This window comes from Macaca fascicularis, chromosome 3 (assembly GCF_037993035.2).
Source record: "Macaca fascicularis isolate 582-1 chromosome 3, T2T-MFA8v1.1".
Classification (NCBI taxonomy): domain Eukaryota; kingdom Metazoa; phylum Chordata; class Mammalia; order Primates; family Cercopithecidae; genus Macaca; species Macaca fascicularis.
In genome coordinates, this window is record NC_088377.1 from 74904340 (window position 1) to 74927375 (window position 23036).

The following is a 23036-nucleotide window of genomic DNA, read 5'->3' on the forward strand; positions in this document are numbered from 1 at the left end:
CAGTAATAGAACCATCAGCACTTTATGTGGTGATAAAGGCCTTAAAACTTAAATCAGTGCTGTGCAGGGCCCCTACGGTTCCATCTGCTTTGCTGATGGAGAAACTGAGGCTCGCCAGAAGTCCCACAGCTAGTAAGTGGCAGGACCAGGACCACACCTGCAATTTATCTAACTCCACAACCTCTGCTTTTAGCCTCAGTGGGTGTGGTGGGATATTTCCATCTTTTCCCCATAGTCAGGGACTGAAGACAGCAGAGATGAGCACCACATGGGTGCTGGGCTCCTGCGGAGCCTCCACTCCCAGCAGCATTCCTGGTAGGCTTAATGCCCGTCTTTGGTTGTGCCACCACCCAGAAGGAATCCATTGGGATTTGGCACACAGGATGCTTGGTAAATGCAGGGCTTTACATCACACTGACTGTGCCCACCTCAGCACCTTGCTTTGGGCCACGGGCTGATGTCGGTCTGTTCTGCTGGTTGTGTGAAATGCAGTGGAGGCAGTTCTGTCCTTTTTGCTCTTAATGATTTGTTCCTTCAAGAATGATTACATTGAAGCCCAGCCTGGGCCACACGGCTGGTCCGGTGGCTGCTTCCAACTCAGTGCTGACTAGCCTGTGCCTCTCTCCACAGATGCCGCTCCTACGAGGACTGCTGTGGCTCCAGGTGCTGTGTGCGGGCCCTCTCCATACAGAGGCTATGGTACTTCTGGTAGGTCACAACTCCTCCTTGCTCCCTCTTTGCTCCCCACCCCGAGGGCTCTGCCTGCCTGTCAGTATTGTCACAGCCTTGGGTGCGACACCTTCACTTGGGTGGTGGCCTCAAGGACAGCCTTGGTCAGGAAAATGGGTATGTTTGGGTTGGCTTCATAACCGGCAATTGCACACACGGAGTTTGTGGGAAGTCTGTTTTCGTTTCCAAGAATTTGGGGGTGGGAAGAAGAGCTCTGCTCCTGGGAAGGTGGCTGGACAACAGCCTCATCCTTCAGCAGTTCCTTGGCCAGTTTCTGAAATGGAGCCAAGGCTGGTTGTCTTGAAGGATCAGAGAATCGCCCAACTGAGACTGGCGGGCAATCAAGTTTTCGTTGCCCTGACGCTTCCCCATCCATCTTGTGTTGGCTGACTCTTCACTTTCAAGATAGGCAGCGTGCATCCGTGTGCCTCCTCCAGCTCCTCTGGGGCGCATAGGGAGCAGTCCAAAGTCTGCTCCTTCAGCAGGAACTGAAGCGATGCCTGCAGCATCCTGGAAGGGTGGGAACGCACTCCATCGGGGGAGCCTCCTGTGGGCGGGAGCTGCGGGATGCCTGCTGGAGTGCCCTAAGCATCTGTTGGACTCGAGATGACAGGTATTGCTTCAGATGCCAGGGTGGCAGAGCACATGTGGGAAAGGATTTATTAACCAAAGCAGCATTTCTTGCCCCCACCTGCTCCTCTTCTCCCATGCAGTGGTGATGCCCTTCAGTAAACTTCGAAAGGGGTTAGAGTTTGTTCGCTGCATGACGCCAGCCTTTTTATGATGTTAAGATTTTGACTGTACTGACCTTTTGAGGCTTTAAGACCCTTACTGAGCGTGTGACAGCAGCCATCTGAATTTTTGTGCGGTTTTGTCTTTCTCCCTTAACACCTGTGCCCATGGTTTGATTAGGGAAGCCTGTAGGGAGTGGGGACTCCACCTGTTATGTGACCAGGATGTTCTTTAATAGTGATGCCTTCTTTCATGATCACCTCACCACCTCCTTGGCCTCACCTGACCTTACAGCCGCTGGCCAGGCCTCCCTTAGGACCAGCCCGGTAAGCCCCACCTAGGTGTACCCCCACTAACAAGGGAGCTGGTATCAGGTCCCCACACTGCAGAGGTGCAAATACCTAAAACTCTGTAACAGAAGAAGAATTGTTGTAGCCTAAGACTGTCCAAAGGTTGATGGCTCTGTGTGGATCTCCAGATGGAGGGGGCCGGTACCAGAGATGGGGAGGGCCCAGTGTCGGGGGCTAAGGCCCAGCTTCAGGGCAGGCCTTCCCTCCAGATCCTCCTCCCGGGAGCTTGGGGTGGAAGAAAGCGAACCGTCTGGAGCGTGAAACCCTGAACTGTGAACGGGCTTATGAGGATGTTGGCTTGGTCTAAAGCACCAGATGCATGATGATGAGGGCATGAGAATGCTTGTGAAGCTTGTCAGTGTTCAGGCATTGTATGATCAAAAAGAAGAGAAATTTGAGAAAGTCCAGCTGAATTGTTAGGGCCTGGCAGCTTCTGTTGGGCTGCCTAGAAGCTGTACCTGCACTGGCAGCCAGGTGCTTCCTAGCTGCTGGCCAGGGTCACCTGTCAGAGGCAGGGCACCTTGGCGAGGCAGCACACGACGACTTAGTGGGCCCCATTTGGAGAAACTCCCACAAGTCGCATCGCACATGGTCAGGCTGTTGCAAGGTCTGAGTGCCAGATGCCAGAAGATGGGGCTGAGTCATTAACGTTGAGATTGACACAGGGTTCCAAGCTGGCGATGTAGCCAGGGAGCACCTGGGGGTGTGAGCGTGCAGTGCCTCACCCGAAATACAAAGGGCACCTGGGTTCCACCCCATGAATTTTCTGTCTCAATTAACGTCGGGCCTGATAAGCCCCAGGCATTGTGCTGGGGTTTTATGGAGAGGGCCTTAGGCAGGCAGACTCCTGAAGAAGATGATATCTAAGCAGATAATGAGGTGTGGATACTTTAAAGCCAGAACGCAGAACTTCTGAAGCTAGAAAAGTTGGAGAAAGCTACAAAGCTTTTGACTGGGTCTTCGGAGAGGGCATTTGGGGCAGAGGGACAGCACCTTGCAGGGCCAGAGCGTAAGGAGAGTGAATGTGTGAAAGGTGATGGGAAGCTTCTGTGGTGAGGATGGGCATTTGGTGGAGAGGAGGAAGGGGCAGGATGGGAGGGAGGGGCTGTTCTGCCGCCTGGGCCCCACGACATTTGAAGGTGTCTCCTGACCATAAAAAAAAGGTTTTGAAGGAGAATGCCTTCAGGGTTCCTGCCAACTCTGAGATCTTGAGGATCTTTTCACCAAGGAGGTCTGGATGGAATCATCAAGAATAGAGAAGGTGGACTGATGGCACCGTTGAGTGGACTCAGGAAGCACAGTGGACCTGAGTGAGAACTGGCCTAGGTGGCACTGTGGGTGAGTCCACAGCAGGGTCCTGTGCGGAGTCCTGAGTGGGTCTGGGCAGGAATTGCACAGTAGCTGCACCAGTCCTTGGGACTGCAGAATTGAGAACTGCTACACTTGGGTGTGGGGGGTCGGGGGAAGGAATCAAAAAACAAATTGAATTAAAGTAACCAGGTAACTTCTAATGTTTAAAAAAAAGGCACAAACTTCCTCTCTTAATCCCTTTGAAAGCTTCCAAAACCTGTTGAGCAACCAAAGAGGACATCTAGGGAACAGCCAGCCTGCACCCCCAGCACTGCAAGAACTGCCTTTCTTACTCCTGCTCCTCTCCCCCAGCCAACACCCTGCCGCGTCTTTTTCCTTGTTTTTAGAAACACTTTCTCCTGCCCCTTTGTTAGTTTCTCTCTTTTAAAATAAGTTCTTGGCCTTGTGCAATGGTGCACTTTGGGTGTACCCCCAGCGCTTTGGGAGACCAAGGTGGGGGGATCACTGAAGCCAGGAATTTGAGATCACTGGGCAACATAGTGAGACCTCATCTCTACCAGAAATTATTTTAAATAAATTTTTAACATAAACATAAATGAACAGAAAAAGTTATCAGACTATGATTTCAGTAAGGGGTGAGGTGGATCCCGTGTGACTCTGTCCCGGCCTTGCCTTATGCCTGCTCTCCAGCAGACTGTGATTTCTGTAAGGGGTGAGGTGGATCCCGTGTAACTCCATTCCAGCCTCGCCTCGTGCTTGTTCTCCATCAGTCTAAGGTGGGAGCTGCAATGTCATTTTCTTTTGTCTAGAAAAACAAAATGTTCCTACTACTGTTGGCAGTGGAACCGACATTTTAGCTTATCTTTTAGACAAGACCAAGATCTCAGGTGCCTTCTGCATTTTTCAATCCAGGGAGCCCGGTCTCTTGGAAGTGGCCAGTGGCGCTGAGAAAGTAAACTTGTACACATCCAGCCTCTCTGTGCTTTGTGTATTTCTACCCAGATACTAACAGCAGGACTCAGTGCTGAGTGTAAGATTGTCACTGAGTCCACCTGAGGGAAATCAGTTTTAGGAGAGGAAGCGGTTCCCTTTGGGAACTTAGTGAGTTTTCTTGATGCCAAGCACATTAAGCCTTACGCTGCCACACTCCTGAATGGTTTGGATCTCCTGGCTCCCCATGGCTGCTCTCTCCACCCATGATGGGGATTGAGCCTCCAGGCCCTCCTGCTCCAGGCTTCTTCGGCCCCAGCACCTGCACTGTGTTCTTTCCACCCAGAATGCCCCTTCCTCCCCTTCAGCTTATCTCTTCTCATTCTTCAGAGCCCAGCCCAGCTGTCACTAAAAGAAATGCGTGTTCCCAGTCTTGCTCACCACCACAGATACCCTTGTTCAAACCTCTCAGTGCACTGAATTATACACTTAAAAATGATTAAAACAGTAAATTATATTTATGTGTATTTTACCCATACACACACAAAATTCTTCTTGCATCTCTCGTTTTTCCTTTTTAGCACTTACCAGGTTATAGATAAATAATTGTATAGGTTGGTATCTGTCTCCTTCCTCTGTAAGCTCAGTGTCGGCAGGGGGCGTGGGGGGCCCTCACCTGCCTACTCTCTGCCATGATCAATGTGGTGATAGGGCATAGCAGGCATCTGAAGATGACTTGCTGAATGAATAATGAATTAGACAGCAGATGACAAGGCCACAGTTTCAGTCTTTCCTGAGTCATTCCTGTCTCGTGCCTCTGGCGTTTCTCCCTGCTCAGCCTTCCAAGGTTATCCGGTAAATACTTTTGGACTGGCTGAAGACCTTCCACTTAATATCATGTTAATATTCTCAAAGGCTTTATTGTACACTCTTAAGGTTCTTTTATATGTGGACTGGTGCCACTGACCGCGACCCACTCTGCTGCGTGCCCATCCTCACAGGGCAGCAGGTGCCCTCATCGTGTGGGTGTCTGCACGGTTTCTGGATGGTTCCAGGGGTCCCCTCATAATTTCAGTTCAGAGATTGGCAAGAGTTTGCCAGTTTGCCAGTTTTGTCTATTACTAGTTCTTCTCAAAGTGACTCTTCTCTTTTTCTAGAAACAAAAAGTATAGTGCAAATGAGGAATGGAAGGAAGCCATTCATTGGTTCATTCTGCCGTCATTTACTGAATGCTGATGAAGTGATAGTCGATGAGAATTCACAGATGGGTTGGACAGAGGTGCTACCCTTAAAGCGCTCAGCTCTGCTTCTGTTATTGATTGTATTTTATTTCTATTGATTGTATTTCTCTTGATTCTATTTTTATTGATTGTATTTCTGTTCCCATAGTTTCTCTATAATTAAGGTGTGCTCCAGGAAGGGTACTTCTGTTTCCTTGTGGGTGTTCATGTGATCATGGAGACATGGTTTGGAAGGGTAAATGTGCTCTGCCTTGCTGTTTTGACAGTGAAGAATGGAAAACAGGGAGACAGACAGCGAGGCCACGGCTGGATCGGCCATGGCGTTCAGACAGGATTTAGATGGCATCTCCTGTTCTAACTAAAATGTTGAGCTGAGGTCAGAGCCGTGGACAGGAAAGTGACTGCATGAGCTTTTTGAAACTGGCTGGCCATTTGAGCTGAGACAGAGCTCACTTACGGTGCTTCTGTGTGGGTGGCCTCACGGGGGGCTGTCCCAGAGGCCGCAGGTCAAGCGTCTACTTGGTGCCTTCCACTAGAGGAATGTCCCTGGGTAAAATGGGCCCAAGAGGACCAAGTCTGAGGTGCCAGCCTTGTGGCTATGCCTCTGCCCTCTGATCTGTGCATTTGGGAGTCATCGGTCCTAGACCCCCGAGAAGTGCGTGAGGCCTTTGAGCTGCAGGGCCGAGTCCTCAGGGCCCCCACCTGCCAGCACCACCCTCACGTCTGTCCTCTCCTCAGGTTCCTCCTGATGATGGGCGTGCTCTTCTGCTGCGGAGCCGGCTTCTTCATCCGGAGGCGCATGTACCCCCCGCCGCTGATTGAGGAGCCAGCCTTCAATGTGTCCTACACCAGGCAGCCCCCAAATCTTGGCCCAGGTCAGCCAGCCCTGTCCTTGTCTCTCCTCCCCGCAGTGTGTGTCCTCTGCCAACATTTATAAAGTGTACTGCTGCAGAATGTGCCAGAAGAGAGAGCTCAGGTGTGTTATTCATTTTTTTAGTTCTGATGACCAGCTCCATTGTGCATTTGTGCAGATAACAAACGTAAGGTATATCGCACACCCGTCGCCTCATATTCTTACAGTTATCAGTGTGCCACATATGCACGTGATATGATGCAGTTTGTATAAGCATATTATTTGCTCTCTGCCTTTTTCCTTAAACATTATTTCACATATAAATTTCTGTGTAGGAGCGGTAATACCCCTGCCATTCTTAATGCTTGTGGACTAGACATTATGTTATAAACGGTAATTTGCTTATTTTATTATTGCTGATAATTTGTTTTGTTTTCTCATGTTTTGCCTTTTATTCATGCATTCAACAAGTATTCATTGTGCGGTTACTAGTATTCCAGATACTTACAAAGACTGTAGCAATAGATGTTTTTGTATAGGTCACATTTTAGTCTGTTTAGTGCATATCACCCAAAGTGACATCCCAGGGTCAAAATGAATTAGCTGTTTCTTAATTCTTGTAAAACATTGCCTTAGCCATCTAAAACTCCTACATACTGTGGTGGGTGGTGTGGACTCCCTCAGGACACAGGCCAGGGAGCTCTCTGATGACAGCGGGGAGCCAAAGGTCCTGGAGGGCTGGGCTGGCTCCACTCATCAGAGCACTGGTCTTCTGGCCAGGTGTAGATTGAGGCTGGGCAGAGGGGCGTTGCTGGTGTCTGTGCCACCCTGCTCCCAGCCACAGTTTCCACCTGGGAGCCTGGGGATGGGACTCTCTATTGATTGCACACTGTGGATAGGTGGTCAGTTCTAGGAGCAGTGGTTGCCTTCGCTTTTACAAAGTTTCAATTAAGAAAAATAAGTCCTAGAGATCTGTTGTACAGTGTAGGACCTACAATTAATACAACTATAATGTATAATTAAAATTTTGCTAAGAGGGTAGGTCTTATGCTAAATGTTCTTATCACACAAAAATAACAAGAAGAGGAGCAGAGAAAGCTTTTGTAGGTGATAGAGATGTTTATGGAATAGAGTGCGGCGATGGTTTTCTGGATGTGCCTCTGTCTTTAAACTCATCAGGTTGTAGTCTTAAACATGCACAACTTTTTGTCTGTCAATCAGACATCAATAAAGTGGTTTTTAAATGGGAGAGAAGTAGAGGGATTGAATATAAAAGGAGAAAATTATCTTCTCTCTTGTTTTCCTGAGAGAACAGGCTGTTATCAAGATGCAAAGTCATTTGCGTGTTTGTTCTTTTACAGCTTTCTTCCACCAGACACTCCACGGGGTTTTCCTTTCAGAAAGAATTTTCTTTATTTTAAAAAATGTTGCTCAGAAAAATAGAAAATGTATTTTCCACAGCAGTTCACTGGGAGCTGTGCCTTAAACTTTCAGCCAGGTTCGTACCATTTTGAATCCATAAGTGGATTTTAGTCTTTGATATTTGGAAATATTTGAATCGTTTCAGATTTGTGCTGTATCAGAGGGCAAAGTGCAAATTTCTGTTAAAATGAGAGACGTAAGCCGTCACTCACTGGGTCTCATCTGGATCAGTCAGAGAGGTTTTAGTGCAGGGAGGAGCAGCCCCTGCCCCACTTGGCATGGGAGGCCCCATAGCCCCCAGTGCAGAAGGCTACATGTCCCTGGTCTGTGGTCCTCAGAGTCTACCGCTCATGTGAACTGGGGCTCTTGTGAGTAGGTGAGGTGCTGAGACTGTGCCTGCAGCTGCATAATTCTTTTGAACCCTGGCATGCCAGGGTTTCGAGAGGAGAATGCATCCCTATGTGCACTCCTTTCTGGCCCCATCCCTCTGTTCTGCAGAACCCTGCACCCCGTCTACCCCCACCCCATCTGTCTGGGAGAATCTCCAACAACCAGGCCATTAGATCTGCCACATCCCTTATCTCACCCTGGTGCAGTGCCTGCTGGCCACTGGTCTCCGCCAGCTCCTCTGTCTTCCACTTGGCTATCAGAAGGGTCTTAAAAAACAAAAAACAGAAGCACATCGGCCGTGCTGTTTTTCTGCGGCAGGGTCTCTGCCAGCTCACCTGGCTCACAGTGTTAAGTCCAGAGTCCCTAGCTGAGGACCGAGGACGCGTTCACAGCTTCCTCAGACCCATCCCCGCTACTCTGTGTCCAGTTTGAGTGACCTCCTCTCTCTAGTCCTGCATCGCACTGAGGCCTGCACACACCCTCTATCTGCCTGGAAAATGCCTTCCTCCAAGGTGCACCTTCCTCCAAGGTGCCGCTGTGTGTTGCGCCCATAGTGAAGTTGTCTCTGGCTGCTTCACATCCTCCACTTTCTCCCTGGGTGCCCTGCCAGGGGCTTTACCAGCTTTAATCCTCCACGTTTACACTGGGCTCCCCACAGGGCTGTGTACAGGACTCATGGTCTCAGGCACCAAGTAGATGCCTGTCCGGCCCTCGTCCTCAGGCCGGGTGAACTGCAGGAGCTCCCAGGTTTGCAGCCTGGTAAACCAGGGTCGCGATGCATCACAACCACAGTCACAGCCTGGAGCACAGACCTGCCTGAATTGCTGTCTTGGTCCATATTTACTGCACACCTGCTGAGGCGCCTGCAGGAGCTCAGAACACCGCACAGCCTGGACGCCCACCCTCAGTCACCGCTGCACGCATAGCTCCAGCACCCGTGTGAGCTTTGGCACAAACAGCTCTATAGTGAGTGACCATCATGAGTGCAAGGGAGAGAAAGTCGAGAATGCTAGGAAACCGTGTAGGTAGGAGACTCCATCTGGTGCACAACTCCAGGAAGGCTTCCCACAGAAGAGCCATTTGGATTAAGAATAATTAAGCCCCCAGCTCCCTAGAGTGAGCGGCTGCTGGTCCCAGCGCATCTTCTCTGACCAAAATGTAGACTTGGTTTGCCATCGCTTTTTCATTTTATACTTCTTGCAGGCCTGCAGTGGTGTGGCTGATCCCAGGATATCTAGACTGTCATATGAAAGTAGGCTCCCAGGGCTCCCGGGAGTGTACAGTTTCCATCATTTCCCTGCCAGGTCCAGGGCCGGATCATTTGTTAACAGTGCTGAGCTTGGGAAGAATTCAGCTGCTTCCTAGACAGAGTAATAGTGAACACAAGAATGGGGTCAGCAGGGTCCTGCCTGCTGTTGGTCTGGACACCCACCTCCCCTGAGGGTGGCTTCACCCTGCTGCAGCTGTCTGCTCAGATCCCATACTATCTGTGGCGTGGGCCCTGGGAGCGTGGGGACTGAGGAGGGCCACACAGAGGTTGGCAGTCCAGGGAGAGAGAGGAGCCAAGGGATCCCAATGTCCCATGTGGTCCACAGGGTAAATGTCATGCCCGAGGCTGCCCGGGCAGTGCCAAGGTGTGCAGGCATCTGCACAAAGCAGGGTGGGTGTTAGTGAATTTTCGGCAGAGCCTCATTTCTCCGCTGCTGGTCTGAGAGGGGAAGTGGGTTTAGGCGTGGGATGCCTGTTAACGAAGATGAAAAAGCAGAGGGATTTAGAGGACCCAGACTCATCCACTGTGTTAGGGGAGGGCAGTGGCTCACACTCTGGGGTGCAGGGGGGCTCGCGTGGCACTCCTGCTGGGACAAGCATCACTGATGAGCATGGGAAAGCAGAGAATCTGTGCATTGCAGAGGCTCCTGGTCGGGGAGGGGAGGAAATTGGCAGCATCGTGGTCCTGGGGGTTGGTGTGGGTTGGGGCAGGACTCTGAACGTGGTGGAAAGGGGCTGGCAAAGTCAGCATGAGGCTGAGGTTCAGAGGTGGGGCTCCAAGGCCAGCCCAGGAACCAGGACCCAAAGGCTGCAGCTGCTGGCCGCAGGGCTCAGGGCCTGGCCGGATTGTGCAGAGGCTGATAAGTGGGAGGAGTGTGGAGTAGCTGTGTTTTGAGGAAGAGGCCCTGGTCAGGGAGTTAAAGAGGCCTGAGGTCTGTGAGACCCAGTGTAGGCCACGGTCCCTTCTAAACCTCAGCACCTTAACCAAAATGAAATGGATTGCAGAAAAGCACTTCTCATTCTATGTAATCTATGCATATAGTATCAGCCAAGATGCAGCAGCAGCAGAAAGTCAGAGCTCCTTAAATGCCCAACCCCAAATCCCTTCCCCATCAGGATGCTGGCAGGGTCCCACCTACATGTTCTCCTAGGTAGAGAGGAAAAATTGTCTTCATTCGTTTATTCACTTCATTCGTTCATTCACTCTGAAAACGTGAGCTAATTAGCTCCAGCCACTGTGTTCACACAGGTGGAGGGTGTGGGTGAGAATCCTCCCTGCTCTTTAGGAACTGTAGGGTGGAGAAAATGGAAAAGCCTAGGCTGAGGCAGCACTGTAGGCCTGGGGGAAGGAGGGGCGGGCTGGCTGGCAGGAGGTGGCCTCAGCTGAGTGTGGTGCCCCTGTGATTGAATGTGGCAAGTGGATAGTTAAGGGAGCTCCAAAGGAAACAATGATTGAATTATGGTCCATCTTCTTTGTGGAATATTATGTGGCCACTAAAGATCATAGTCAAGATGACAGTTTGCTGGTACGGCAAGACCATCAAGGTGCAGTTAGGGAAGAGAGCATTGGATAATGTTTTTTTGTGAAATAGTCATGAGGCTAGCCAGGCCCAGTGACAAACACCTGTAGTCCCAGCCACTCAGGTGAGGTGAGAGGATGGGCTGAGGCCAAGAGCTCAAGACTGTAGTGATTATGCCTGTGAGTAGCCACTGTCCTCCAGCCTGGGCAACATAGCTTGACCCTGCCTCTAAAAAATGGTCCTGAGTTCCACTAGAGAATCCCACAGATGCATAGAGATTGCAGAGGACAGTCAACAATGAAATCTGTGGTGTTAATGTGATTTAAGTTTTCTTTTAAAATGATTTCCTTAATGTGACTGAAGTAGATGCAGTTTTCCCATCGACAGATAGTTTTCTTCCTTTCCAGCAGCCATTTGTGGTGAGTTCATTTATGGGTTTCTGACTATTCGTTTTCATGTCTCAATCCTGTAATAAGTCTGTCAGCCTGCAGTGACTAAATGACACCAACTGAGAGAAAATGGAAATAGTAGGGAGGGTGTTTTGACAGTTTAATTACCCTCAAGTCATAGCCCAAGCACAAATAGGGCTGCTTCGGTTGTGAGGACATCTGGCTTCAGAACTAGTGGAATGCGTGTCATTCTTTTCCAGTGCGACGGTGCTTCTGAGGGTGCTTCTGAGGTGCGGGGATGATGATGGGACAGCCCTGCAGGCCACCGCTCCCTGTTCTTCAGCCCCTGGGGCTCCGACATTTTCGTTCTGGGTTTTTTCCTGAAGAAACAGGAGGGCAGAGAGAGGGATCCAGGGTGTGTGGCCGTGGGGGTTTTTTAAGGGTCTGTTGCGTTGTGGGGTCTCACACTCATTGCCTGCCTTGTGCTGCCCTGGGCAGCAGCCTTCAGGATAGAGATTTTTGAGTTTATGGTTTTGCTGAAAGAAATAACTGGGAATACTTTTCTGTTTACAAATCACAAATGCCAGTCTGTTCATACATTCTCATAGCTACCAGAATATTCCTTACCCGTTCATCCCTGATCGCAGAAGGAAACTGGCTGATCAGGGTCAGGATGAGGGGGTGTGGGTGTGGGAACTGTCTTCCTTGGTGAGGGCCTCCCAATATGGCGGGCCTCCTCACCAGCGGGAATGTGTTTCCACAAAGTCCTCCAGCTCTGTCCATCTGACATTCCATCTCTGTCTCCGTTATTCTTACTCAGCACTTCTCTTTCCAGCCCCCGTGCTGCCCCTCCCCTCCCTGTGACCTCTGCCTTGCTGTTACGGTTTGCACAGCCCAGTTTGTGTAAAGTGGATACATCTAGAATGTTCTGCCATACAAAAGTGGCAGCTGTTTTTTTTTTTCCATGTGAAAGCATTTAATGTCCTTAGCCACTATAAATAATGATAGATAACGCACTTTGCACAGACTGTATTTCAAAAAGAATTTTTTACAGCCTGCCCTGTTGGTAGGCAATTTCTGTTGTTACATTACTCAAAACAAAGCTTGCACATCTGTGATCTTTGATCAGTGGGAGCAGAAACTTAGAGCAAATTTAAGTCCCTTGCCTGCTGTCCTCTGCTTCGCCAGTGGTGGGGCTGAGGTGGAGCCCGAGCTCCTGGCCCATCCTCGTCCACTTATGGGTGCCTGCATCTGGAGGGGCGTGCTGCACGCACCAGGGGTCTCCCTCATGTTTGCTCACATGGGCCTCTGCGTCCGACAGGCCCCCCCAGCCTTGCTGGCTTCGTTCCTCTGGGAAGCAGAGCCTCCTTCAGAGCCTCCTTCAGATCCCTCAGCTCCCAAGTCTACCATTGCACTTTTCTCCCTAAATGTATTAATATTTGAAATGGCTGCTTCCGGCCCTTCCGAGGGGCAGATGAGGGAAAATGTGGGCCAAACAAGACCAGAGGCTCCTTGTTGCGACGAGGCCTGCAGCCCCACGTGAAGTCCCTGTGCCTACACATCCAACCTGCCGTCTGTCACTAAGTGCTCTGTGAGCATACTGTGTGCATGTCCCGTGTGCGGGCGCCCTGTGTGGGGGCACGGTGCAGCCACAGGACAGCCGGGGTGATGAGGCAGCTGTCCCTGGGATGAGGACAGGATGACAGTGACTTCTGACCTCCTCTCATAGAAAAACGTGGATGCCGCACCACCCAAAGTGAAAGGCTAAAGTTGGAAGTCCCTTTTATCATACACGTTCAAATTGCCTGTGGAAATTCAGCAAAAATATGACATGCATTTCCATTCTATCTGCCTTTTACCCTCTCAACCTTAAATCTACTTTTAGTTCTCTGAAGACTTCTAATGACTTGGGAAAATACTTCTAAAGGATGTGAAATGGTGTTTTTCTGTCTGCTGTTTGTTGAGTATCAGTATTTTAAGCCTTGGTTCCCTGTGGAGGAGAAGTTGGCGGGTGGGGAGGTGGGCTGGCTGCTTAGATGAGGCCTGCACACGTGATGATGATTACTGAAAACAAAGCGCGGCGCTTAACTGGGCATGTGGCCACGGGGATTTGTTATTAATTACCTTTGATCTAACTTAGGCGAAAGGGAGAACAAAATTATAGGGTCACAGAATCCCAGGTCTAGTCATAAACAAACAAACAAAAATAAGCCCTGCACAGTTTTAAAATGTTTCCACTAATTATGCTTCTGGGAGCAGTGCTGGTTTTCTTGTGCTGAGACTGCCTCGCGTGCTATGGGCTGACGTGGGCTTGTGCTGTTGACAGCGGGAGAAGGTGCATACTGGATTCATGTCCCGGGGCTGCCCTCACAAAGTGCTACACAGACTGATGGCTTAAAGCAGCAGGAATGTGTCTTCCCCCAGTTCTAGAGGCCAGAAGTCGGCGTGTCAGTGGGGGTAGGTTGCTTCCGGAGACTCTGAGGGAGAATGAACGCATACTTGTTTACAGTATTCTAAACATCTTTTACAGTAACCGTTGTCTTTGTAGTTATTTCCTTGTCTTCATTCTGTTTCTGGGGTGCCTCTTCTCCTTTTTCTTAATTAGTTTTGCTACATGTTCATTGTATTATTTCAGGAAAAAAATGTCAAAAGAATCTCAAGGCTGGATGGAATTTTCAAGGGCACCCATCCTAAGCTCACTCCATGCCAATAATCTCCTTACTCCACACCCGGCTGGCCGGCACAGAGACCATCCCACTGAGGTCGTGGTGCTATCCTCAGCAGCTCTAGCCTGCACTTCTACCCACCCCCAGCGCCTGTGCTTCTCCAGGTTCAGTGAAGAAAGACTGGTGAGGGGTTGGAAGGAGGCTCACGAGGCTGAATCTCCACAAAGTCATGTCTGATGTGTTTGACAGCCCCTGGGATGTCTCTACAGTAGCTCCTCTTGAAATCTAAAGCAACGTGTCCACATTCTAAACCACTGTCAAAGATAGTAACGAAAGTTAAAAAGTGGGGAGAGGGCAGGGAAACAGACTAGATAAGAAACAGCAAGGAAACAAAAAACGTGACAGAGGAAGATCATCCACAGTCTATGGCAGTGAAGAGGAATGTGTTAACGCTCCTCTGTAAGAAGAAAAAGACGGCCGGGCGTGGTGGCTCACGCCTGTAATCCCAGCACTTTGGGGAGGCTGAGGCAGGGGAATCACCTGAGGTCAGGAGTTTGAGACCAGCCTGACCAATATGATGAAACCCCATCTCTACTAAAAATACAAAAATTAGCCGAGCATGGTGGCAGGCACCTCTAATCCCAGCTACTCAGGAGGCTGAGACAGGAGAATTGCTTGAACCCAGGAGGCGGAGGTTGCAATGATCTGATTGCGCCATTGCACTCCAACCTAGGCAACAAGAGCGAAATTCCATCTCAAAAAAAAGAAAAAAGAAAAGAAAAAAGGACATGTTGTGTTAAAATCAAAATTCAAGTATGTTCTGCTTTAACGAGAGAGGCTAAAGAGCATGCATGACATGGGGAACTAGCAGGAATTCACCAGGAAGGATTAGCAAAGAAGGGGCGAGATCAAAGGTGACTTGAGAGCCACACAGGAGAACTTTCGGAGAGAATCATAAACCTAAGCAAAGGAACCTGAGAGAGAGCTGTAAGAGGCACTGTCCTACTTGACCAGGGTGGGGCATTGGGGAGGTGAGGACAGAGCACGTATGGGGTCCTTCCTGGGCCCAGAGCTCATGGAACTTACTGAAGGGTTGAGTGAAGGGAGGGACCTATCCTTCATGACTCAGATTCCCCCTCTGTAAGGAAGGATGGTAATCATAACATGTTACGAGGATCCATAGACACTTACCAAGTGCCTCGCACATGCTACTCAAATTACAGCCTGAAGACATGCGTGCTCCCTGGAGCCTGTTAGAAATGCAGGCTCTCCCTCACCCCAGCCCCACTCAGAGCCACTGAGTCAAGGCCTGTATTTCAGCAAAGTCCCCAGGTGATGCAGGATGCCCCCTGCACTGAGAAGTGCTACAGGTTTGATGAAGACACGAACATTGAAGGATGGACTGTGCTGGCCACAGTCCTGTAAGTTCAGCATTAAGAATAGTGTGAGCACCTGTGAACTCTGCAAGGCCGGAGTGAAAGTTAGTGTTCATCTCTTGGAATAACATGACTGCTTTTGCTCTAATTTTTGGCAGATGCTCGAGGATCTGCTCTGTGGGATGCACTGGAATTCTCTTTATTAACACAGTTATTTTTGCTTTTGTTTAAAAAAAAAGCAGCAGCAAGCAAAACTATTGTCTTCACTCAACTTCTGGTTTATACAGCTAGGAAAGAAAAAGTGAAAACTTTTAGTGTGGGGGTTTCATTTTCTACTTAATCTTGCTCACCAAATTTGTGCCTTTTCTTGTGGGACATCAGGGCCCCGATGCCCTAAAGCAATGTTAACATGCATCTCAGCTGTGTTTCAAGTGTGTGGTCTCTGTAAACCCTAACAGGTCGGCCTGAAGGCTGGGTACCTAATACCCACGTCTTTTAACTCCCTTCCTCCTCTCTTCCCCAGAAGGCAGTAGCAGGAGGTTCTTTTTTGTAATGGATAATGTATGTACCTCAAGAGGAAATGTACAGTGTATACAGTGGAAGAAGAAATATGCAGTCTGCAGTCCAGTTCCCTTCTTCCCACTTACCAGTTTTTTGTGTGTATTTGAGAAATACTCCATAGATTTAGTAATATATGCATATGAAAAGGAAGTCCTTTTAATATGGATAAAAATCACCTTTTATAAAAGGTGAAGATTTAATAGTCATGTCTTAAATTAATTTTCAAAGTATATAAAACAAAAATGTAAAAATAAGAGGACACAGTGATGGAAGCTGTAGGAGTGTCAGTGCATTGCTATTAAAGTGATCAAAATATAAAAATAAATGGAACATTTGAAAGAAGCTCTTAGATTTCGCACTGCAAAGGTGTCTGAATACGTTTATAGAAGTAGAAGCTGCATACCTCCGGATACTAGGGGCTTTGTTTTAAACTGCGTGCCTCTCTGGCGATTTTGGGAAAGTTGCTCAGTTCTCTGAGCCTCACGCCCCTGAAGCTGGGACCCTAAGAGTACTTCCTTCATGTCCCCTGCTGAGCACAGGCCCGAGAGTCAGCACTCAGTGAGGGGCAGCAGTTACCACTCCCAGTAGGATACCTGAAGTTTGTAGATGTCTGTAAATGAACAGATGCGTGCTCTGCACCCACTTGGAAATGAGAGACTACTCCCATAAATTATGTATTGAGTCAAAAAAGTGGGAGTGGAGGACCCTGCAGGGCTGATTCTTTCCTCCACCCTCTTTCCAGGCTCCACCTCTGTTCTTCCAGGGCTCTGGCCAGGAGCCTTGGGGCCAGGTGGCGTTTTCTCTCGACACCACCCTGGCTGCCACCACCCTTTGTTGAGAGCCTCCCTGCTGGTTCTCTTGCTGCCCCTTATTTCCAGCAAGGCAGCCAGTGTCACAACAGGAGCCAGGGCTTGTGCTCCCAGCACTCCCATGGACCCACTGTGCCCACAGAAGCACTTTGAGAGGCCAAGGAGGCCCTCTCTTCTCTCAGCACCCCTCCTGGCTGCCCAGTGGGCTCTGACCTCTTCTGCGGCCACTCCTGGCTCACTCCCCTCCTGCCACTCACTGGCCTGTGGCTTGTCCTTTGACCCTCCAGACAGCCATTCAACCATCAGGAAGGAGAAGCAAAACTATTACTATTTGTAAACAGTTTATCAGTACTTACCTAAAAATCCTGGAGAATGAGCTCAGAAATATTTTTAAGGGTTGAGACAGTTTAGCAAAATGAACAGATACAACCTCAAACCAAACCAAACTAGAAAGCTCAGAGGACACAGAAATGCCAGTACTGAGCTGGCAACATGTCTGTTGTTTGTGAAAATGTTCTCTGGAAGAGGTAGTTCAAGGCTTTTGGCTACAAGTAACCACATACCCCAATTCAGCCAGCTTCAAAAATAAGAAAGAATTATCTCTTAGGATAGAAAGTCACATAGAGGAAGGGCCGTGGTTTAACTGCATGGCTCAGCAACATCCTGGGGCCCGGGCTCCTTCCATGGGCCCCTGCTGCGCCCCTCAGCTCCTCGCCCTCCAGCTCCTCCCCCTCCACCTCCTCCCCCTCCACCTCCTCCCCCTCCAGCTCTCCTTCCTGGCAGAGAGGTCTGCCTGGGTCCTCACAGATGCAACAGTGAACACTGGAAGGAGAGTCCCTTGGGCACATTGTATAATTTATTTGGGTTTCTGCTTTTGAATCTATAAAATGGAAATTGTGTGTATCTCATAGCATTCCTCTGTGGCTAGAATGACAGGCTGTATGTGAGATACTTGGATCTGTGGGGAAAATGCACTTAGCATGTCACAGGACCCTGAGGTCCTAGTTCTCTTCCATGCTTCCTGCACTGAGAGGTACTTGGTCAGAGGCAGGCAATCTGAATGCTCTCCCCAACATCCAGTCAGTTCTCATTTATCTTGGTCTTTCATTTTCCCTCACCCATTTTTTTTTTCTTTCCCTTTCAGTTTGCAAACCATTCTCCTTGGGAGAGAATACCATTTAAGGTAGTTTATTTTGCTAGTTGTTTTATTTCTTAATCTTCTTTATTCTCTGTGCACATGCAAAGCCCCTTTTTTTGGCTAGAGTCATTGCTTCAAGCTGCAGCTCCCTTGGCCTTTGTTTTCCTGACTTCATTCTGTATTTGTTCCTGGTATTAACCTCATTTTGTCATTTTGCTTGTTAGTCACAGGGCTTCATTTGGAACACTCACATTTTTGTTCTCACCATGCCTATTTGTGATTGTGGAGTTGAGGTTTTGACTTTAAGGTGCTTTCGATTCCAGAGCCATGTGCCATAGAATCATCTGTGCGTTTGTGGGAACGTCTTTGCCGTGATCGCTCTGAAGTCTGTGGGCACATTCCAGGCCCTGCTGGCCTTCTGTCCGCGGGCTTCATGCAGGGAATGAAGTGTCCTTGCTTTCTCTTTCCTGAATAAGTCTCTGCCTCTGTGAGAACTGGGTCTACCTTCTCTCGGTTGCTTTTCTCTGTGAGAGCCTGAATGGTAAGCATGGCCAGCGTCCTGCGAGGACGCTGTGCCCCATGTGCCCTGGGTTGGGAGGGGCTGACTAAAATGATGCCAAATGAGCAGAAGCTGAGCAGCTGTCTGGGTCAGCGCGGCCTCCACCTGGCCAGGGTCCCTCAGCTGCTCACATGAGGCTTCGGCCTCCGGCCCTGCTGCCCTTTAACCTCAACTGCAGCCTCTCCAGTGTGGTCACCAGTTTTTTCACCTGAGGGTTCATGTTCTTGACAAGTACACAGTTTATTCACCTCCTATCCATTCTCTTTTATATTCCAAATACCTCTCCATCTCCATGTTCAAATATTTCAATCCCATCCCACCAATTGCTGGCAGGATCCATCACTGCAGCTATGAACATGAATATACCCACTGGATTGGATGCAGGTGCTGGCGTTTCTGGTTCTGCAGCGTAAGTGGCCACATTGCAAACATAGCCTGGCCGCCTCTCTGCTACAAAGACCACACTCCCGCCCCTCCCTCACCTGCAGCAGGGGGTTGGGCTCCTCCCCTCAACAGGAGCCATGGGCTTGGCACAGGCTTGCTGAGTGGGGCAGCCAGTCACTCCTGTCATGTCAGAAACAGGTGTGTCTCAGGAAACCCATGCACACCCAGCACAATCTGGCAGCGCCAAAACCCAGATCCAAGTCGTCACTCGTCCCATCAGTCACTCCTCCCATGTATTTATGGAATGTCTGCCACATGCAAGGTGCCATTCTGGGCTCTCAGGGCACCAGGATGAGTGATGCTCTGTCCTCGTGTTGAGAAGGCTCAGGAAATCATACCATACTGGGCAATTGCTTCATGCTCACAGGCGTGCCTTGTTCTGGGTGCCAGAGGACAGGAGTGCCTGCTCAGCTGGGAAGGCAGTGACAGGCAGCAAGAGGGGGCTGCCTGGTGATTCTGAGCTGAGACTAACAGATACATGGGAATTAGCCAGATCAGAGGCTGGGAGGAGCCTGGCATGAGGTGGTCACAGGCATTCCAGGAGACATGGTCTGCGTGGTGAAAGCCCGGGATATGTTATCTAGTGAGGGCCCAGGGAGGGCAGACTGGATCCAGGCGGTGTGATTACTGCTGGAGAAGGAGAATAGGGCAGGAACCCCTCATAGCAGGCCCTGTCCCTCTGGAGAGCTCACCCTCCCATGAGTGATGGGTGGCGAGGAGTGTAGGGCTAAGCCTGCCACAGGTTGGGTGGCAGGAACGAGCTCTGCCCCTGCTGCCCTGTGTTGAGGCCCCTGCCCATGGCTGGAGGGGCAGCTGGGCCAGAGGGGACAGAGCAGGGAAGCCAGGGCTTGGCTGGAGAGGAGGAGAGGTGAGACGAGAGACCCATGTGCCCTGGGTTGGGAGGGGCTGACTAAAATGATGCGGGGGTCCTGGCGGAACTGGAGCGCTGTCAGGAGTCAGGCCCCTGGGCCCCTAGGCCCGTGGCCTCTGTCCCTCCTGGGCCACACGCTGTGTCAGCCGCCTCTCCCTCTCCCTACGTTTCTACCCTTCCCTCTGCGGCCTGCTGGACTTTCCTGCATCCGCAGGGAAGATTGGCCCAGCCCCCCTGACACGCTACTGGCCCGTCAGCTGGGCTGGAGAGGTGGCAGGTCCTGCTAAGAATACAGGCTGCCTGGCCAGCCCCCTGGCACCCGCGGGGCTGGGCCAGCTCACTGAGAAGGGATGGTTGTCAGTTAACATCACAGCATATCCTCCCAGTCTTTGCTGAGCCTAGAGCTCCCTTTCAAACCATGCCAAGACTCCCAGTGAGGAAGAGATGATGGCGTTCAGAGTAAAACGACTCCAGCATTGTCTGGAGACAGATGACATGCTGAGGGTACTAGTGCAGCCCGGCTGGGAGGCTGGCTGTGGCGGCCCTTAATTCTTAGACAGTGCTCCACACAGGGGCCCGTGATGCCCCCAGTCTTCTGTGGCTCTCCCATCCCACCCTTGCCTGAACTTCTTTCTCCACTTCACCATCCTGTTTCGAGAGATGCCTGTCATCGTAGGAAGAGTCTGACTGTCTAGCTCACTACTGGGTTCAAGTCCTGGTGCTGCTGTAGCAGTAGTGTGGCCTTGGTGAGGCACTCACTCTTGCGGAGCCTCTGTTCTCCCACCCAATCCCCATCCTGTGCCATTCCCCACCGTGCGCACACGGCACAGGCTGGCCTGATGGACACTAGCGACATAAGGGGCAGCCATGGTTTTACTCACCCCTTCTTACCCTTTCTACCCCATCTTCTGGAGAAAGTCTTCCTGCAACCCCAGCCTCTTCCTAGAATGTTTTGTGTATTTTCTTTAACCAAACCATCAACCACAAACCAGAACTGAAGGGCTCCTCCCAGGGCACACCCCGTGTAGGGAAGGGAGGTGTGGTGGAGTCTCCTTGCTCCTGGCTGACACCTCTGTGCAGATTGTCCCCACCACATCAAATCCTGCACCAGTGGGCCTGTCGCTCCTTGTCACTATTTTGGCTCCCATCTGTGACCATCACACATTGCTCCCTTTGTCCTTGAGCCTTTTGGAATCTCCCTGGTTAGTTCTCCTGTTGCCCTTTCCCACATCCCTGTCAGCAAATGAATCACCTGGACCTGCTTTCCCTGGTAGTAGAGGCTGCCGGCCATGTTCACCCACCCCTCTGCCAAACCCGTGGTGGCCAAGTCCCTTGCTGTGCTTTTCAGGGTAGCACCGCACATGGCTCTGTCCACTCAGCCCACTGTCTCGGGTGCCTTCCTTTGTACCAGCTCCCAGCTAGTGGGCTCCAGGTGCTTCACCAGAGGCCCCTGCCCTCGCCGAGCTGTGTTCTCCCCAAAAGTCCTCTCTGTCCTGTGTGTCTGTCCCCACCCCTGCCCATATATGCAAGCGTTTCCATCCTTACAAAGGCACCTTCCCTTGCCCTGCGTGACTTCCAACTGCTACCTGTCCCCTCCTACAGTCTTCACCCCCACCCTGGACTGTTTTCTCCCTACTGCGGCAGGGACCTGTGTCTACCATGGTGTGAAACTGCAGAGAAAGAGCACGGTAACCCCAGGGCCACAGCCACTGGAAATGTGCCATGCTTATTTTGATCTCTCTTCAGCTGGGGAGAGGACATCACTTTTTCCTGAAAATTCTCCCACCCCTTGCTGCCCTGGCTCCTGGCGAGCCACCTCCTGCCACGTCTTCCCATTGCCTACGTGTCCTTCTCATCAGCCTTAGATGCTTCATGCTCCTCTCCTGGCCTCAGTGCTGCTCCTTCCTGCAGCCTTCTCCTGGGCACGCCCACGTTTCCATCACCACCTTCCCACAGGAGGCTCCAGAGCTGCTTCTGCCCTCTCCAGCCCAGCACGGACTTTTTCATCTGCCCGCCCTTGTCCTGGTGCTGCTGTAGCAGTAGTGTGACCTTGGTAAGGCACTCACTCTTGCAGAGCCCCTGTACTCTGGTATTGCCCTGCCTGTTGGGGGCCTTTATTGAGACCAGAACCTAGGGCCTTTTGTTCTCAGCCCTTGTCTCCCTCCCCATGTGCTCCCCATCGAGTCAATCCCAGGCCAGTCATTGCTGACAGCCTCAGCGCCTCATTCTCTCCTCTCCATTTTTTCTCTCATATTCAGAAGCCTTCATCATATCTTGCCTAGACTATTGCAATGCCCTCTTTTTAAAAATCCTCGGCTTTTTAATTGTATAACATATAGCAGGATCCAATCTAAATAAAACATAACCTCTGCCCTTGGGAAACTCATGGTAATGGCAGTAGATCGACTTGTAAATAGAACCACCCAAGGCGGTGGGCGAGATGCATCAGAGCAGCGCAGGTGGCATCTGTGGGACCACACGGCATCTCACTCAGGTGGTGTCTGTGGGACGGCACAGGTGCAGGGCGAGGCGGCGGCTCACACAGGTGGTGTCTGTGCCGAGCGCCCTCCTGGCAGGAGAGAGTGCTCAGTGAGAGACAGCGCAGGCCTGGCCTGTGCTTCTGTTCTACATGCTCTCCTTCCGCACATGCGCAGATTCCCATGGTCTGACTTATGTGGGCTTTGGAGGTTTGGGACATCTTGTGTACCTTGATGGGCATGTTTCTAGAGTCAGAACTGTATCACACTGTGTCAGGGGGAGAACTGCAAAAAAAAAAAAAAAAAAACAACCCTACACAATATTCACACGGGGGCAGCTTCTTTGACACTTGAGTGTCTCCCTGAGCTAAATGAAGCCTCACTTCAAATATACCTGAGTCCCGTCACAAAATCAGCTTTACCCAGGGAACACCCAGCACTTCCACGGTTTCTCCTGATACTTTATTTACGTATGCAGAATTCTATAGTGTTAATCTGCATGCTCACAGTAACTAGACCGAAAACAGCACCTCAGAGTGAGGGCTAGATTTGGGGTCGGGTGTCCAGCCTGTGCCCTCCTGTCACCTTCCATGGTGCCCCCATGCCCTGCTCCTCAGCTTGTCACTAGGGAGTCAGCCTGCGGCTCCACTCCTGACCCATGGAGCGTCCATCAGCTGCAGCCCGGCTATGTGTGCCCAGGTGCACGGCCTCCCTGCCTATGAGTAACTCCCGCCCTGAGGACACACTAGCCCAGCAGGGGAGAATGGAGACCTTACTTTAGAAATGGTCACCAGGCAACGGCGTGCCCAGAGGCATTGTGGAGCTGCTGTGATCATGCCAGGCTGAGTTGCGAAGCCTCGGTGGTCTTTGCAGCTCTTCCCATAGTTCACCGCAGAGGGCCTTACCTTACTGTGGCCCAGTTCCCTCCACCCTAATGTGTGAACTGGTAGCGTGGAGTGTAGTCCACTAGAATCAAAGCCGTGAGAGGGCTTATCACCA

The 23036-nt window shown here is 50.7% G+C and overlaps 1 protein-coding gene across 4 annotated transcripts in view; it reads left to right on the top strand.

Annotated features, from left to right (window-relative positions):
* VOPP1 (VOPP1 WW domain binding protein) overlaps nt 1-23036 on the top strand; it is a 104099-nt gene that overhangs the window by 78459 nt on the left and 2604 nt on the right. For 2 of the 4 annotated variants that reach the window (XM_045389161.3, XM_005549556.5), the window contains exons 3-4: nt 631-708; nt 6032-6168. In XM_045389161.3, the coding sequence (XP_045245096.2) occupies nt 631-708; nt 6032-6168 (215 nt within the window). Of the gene's footprint in view, nt 1-630; nt 709-6031; nt 6270-23036 lie in introns of all 4 variants that reach the window. The other 2 variants (XM_074034955.1, XM_065541942.2) reach the window with 2 other exon arrangements.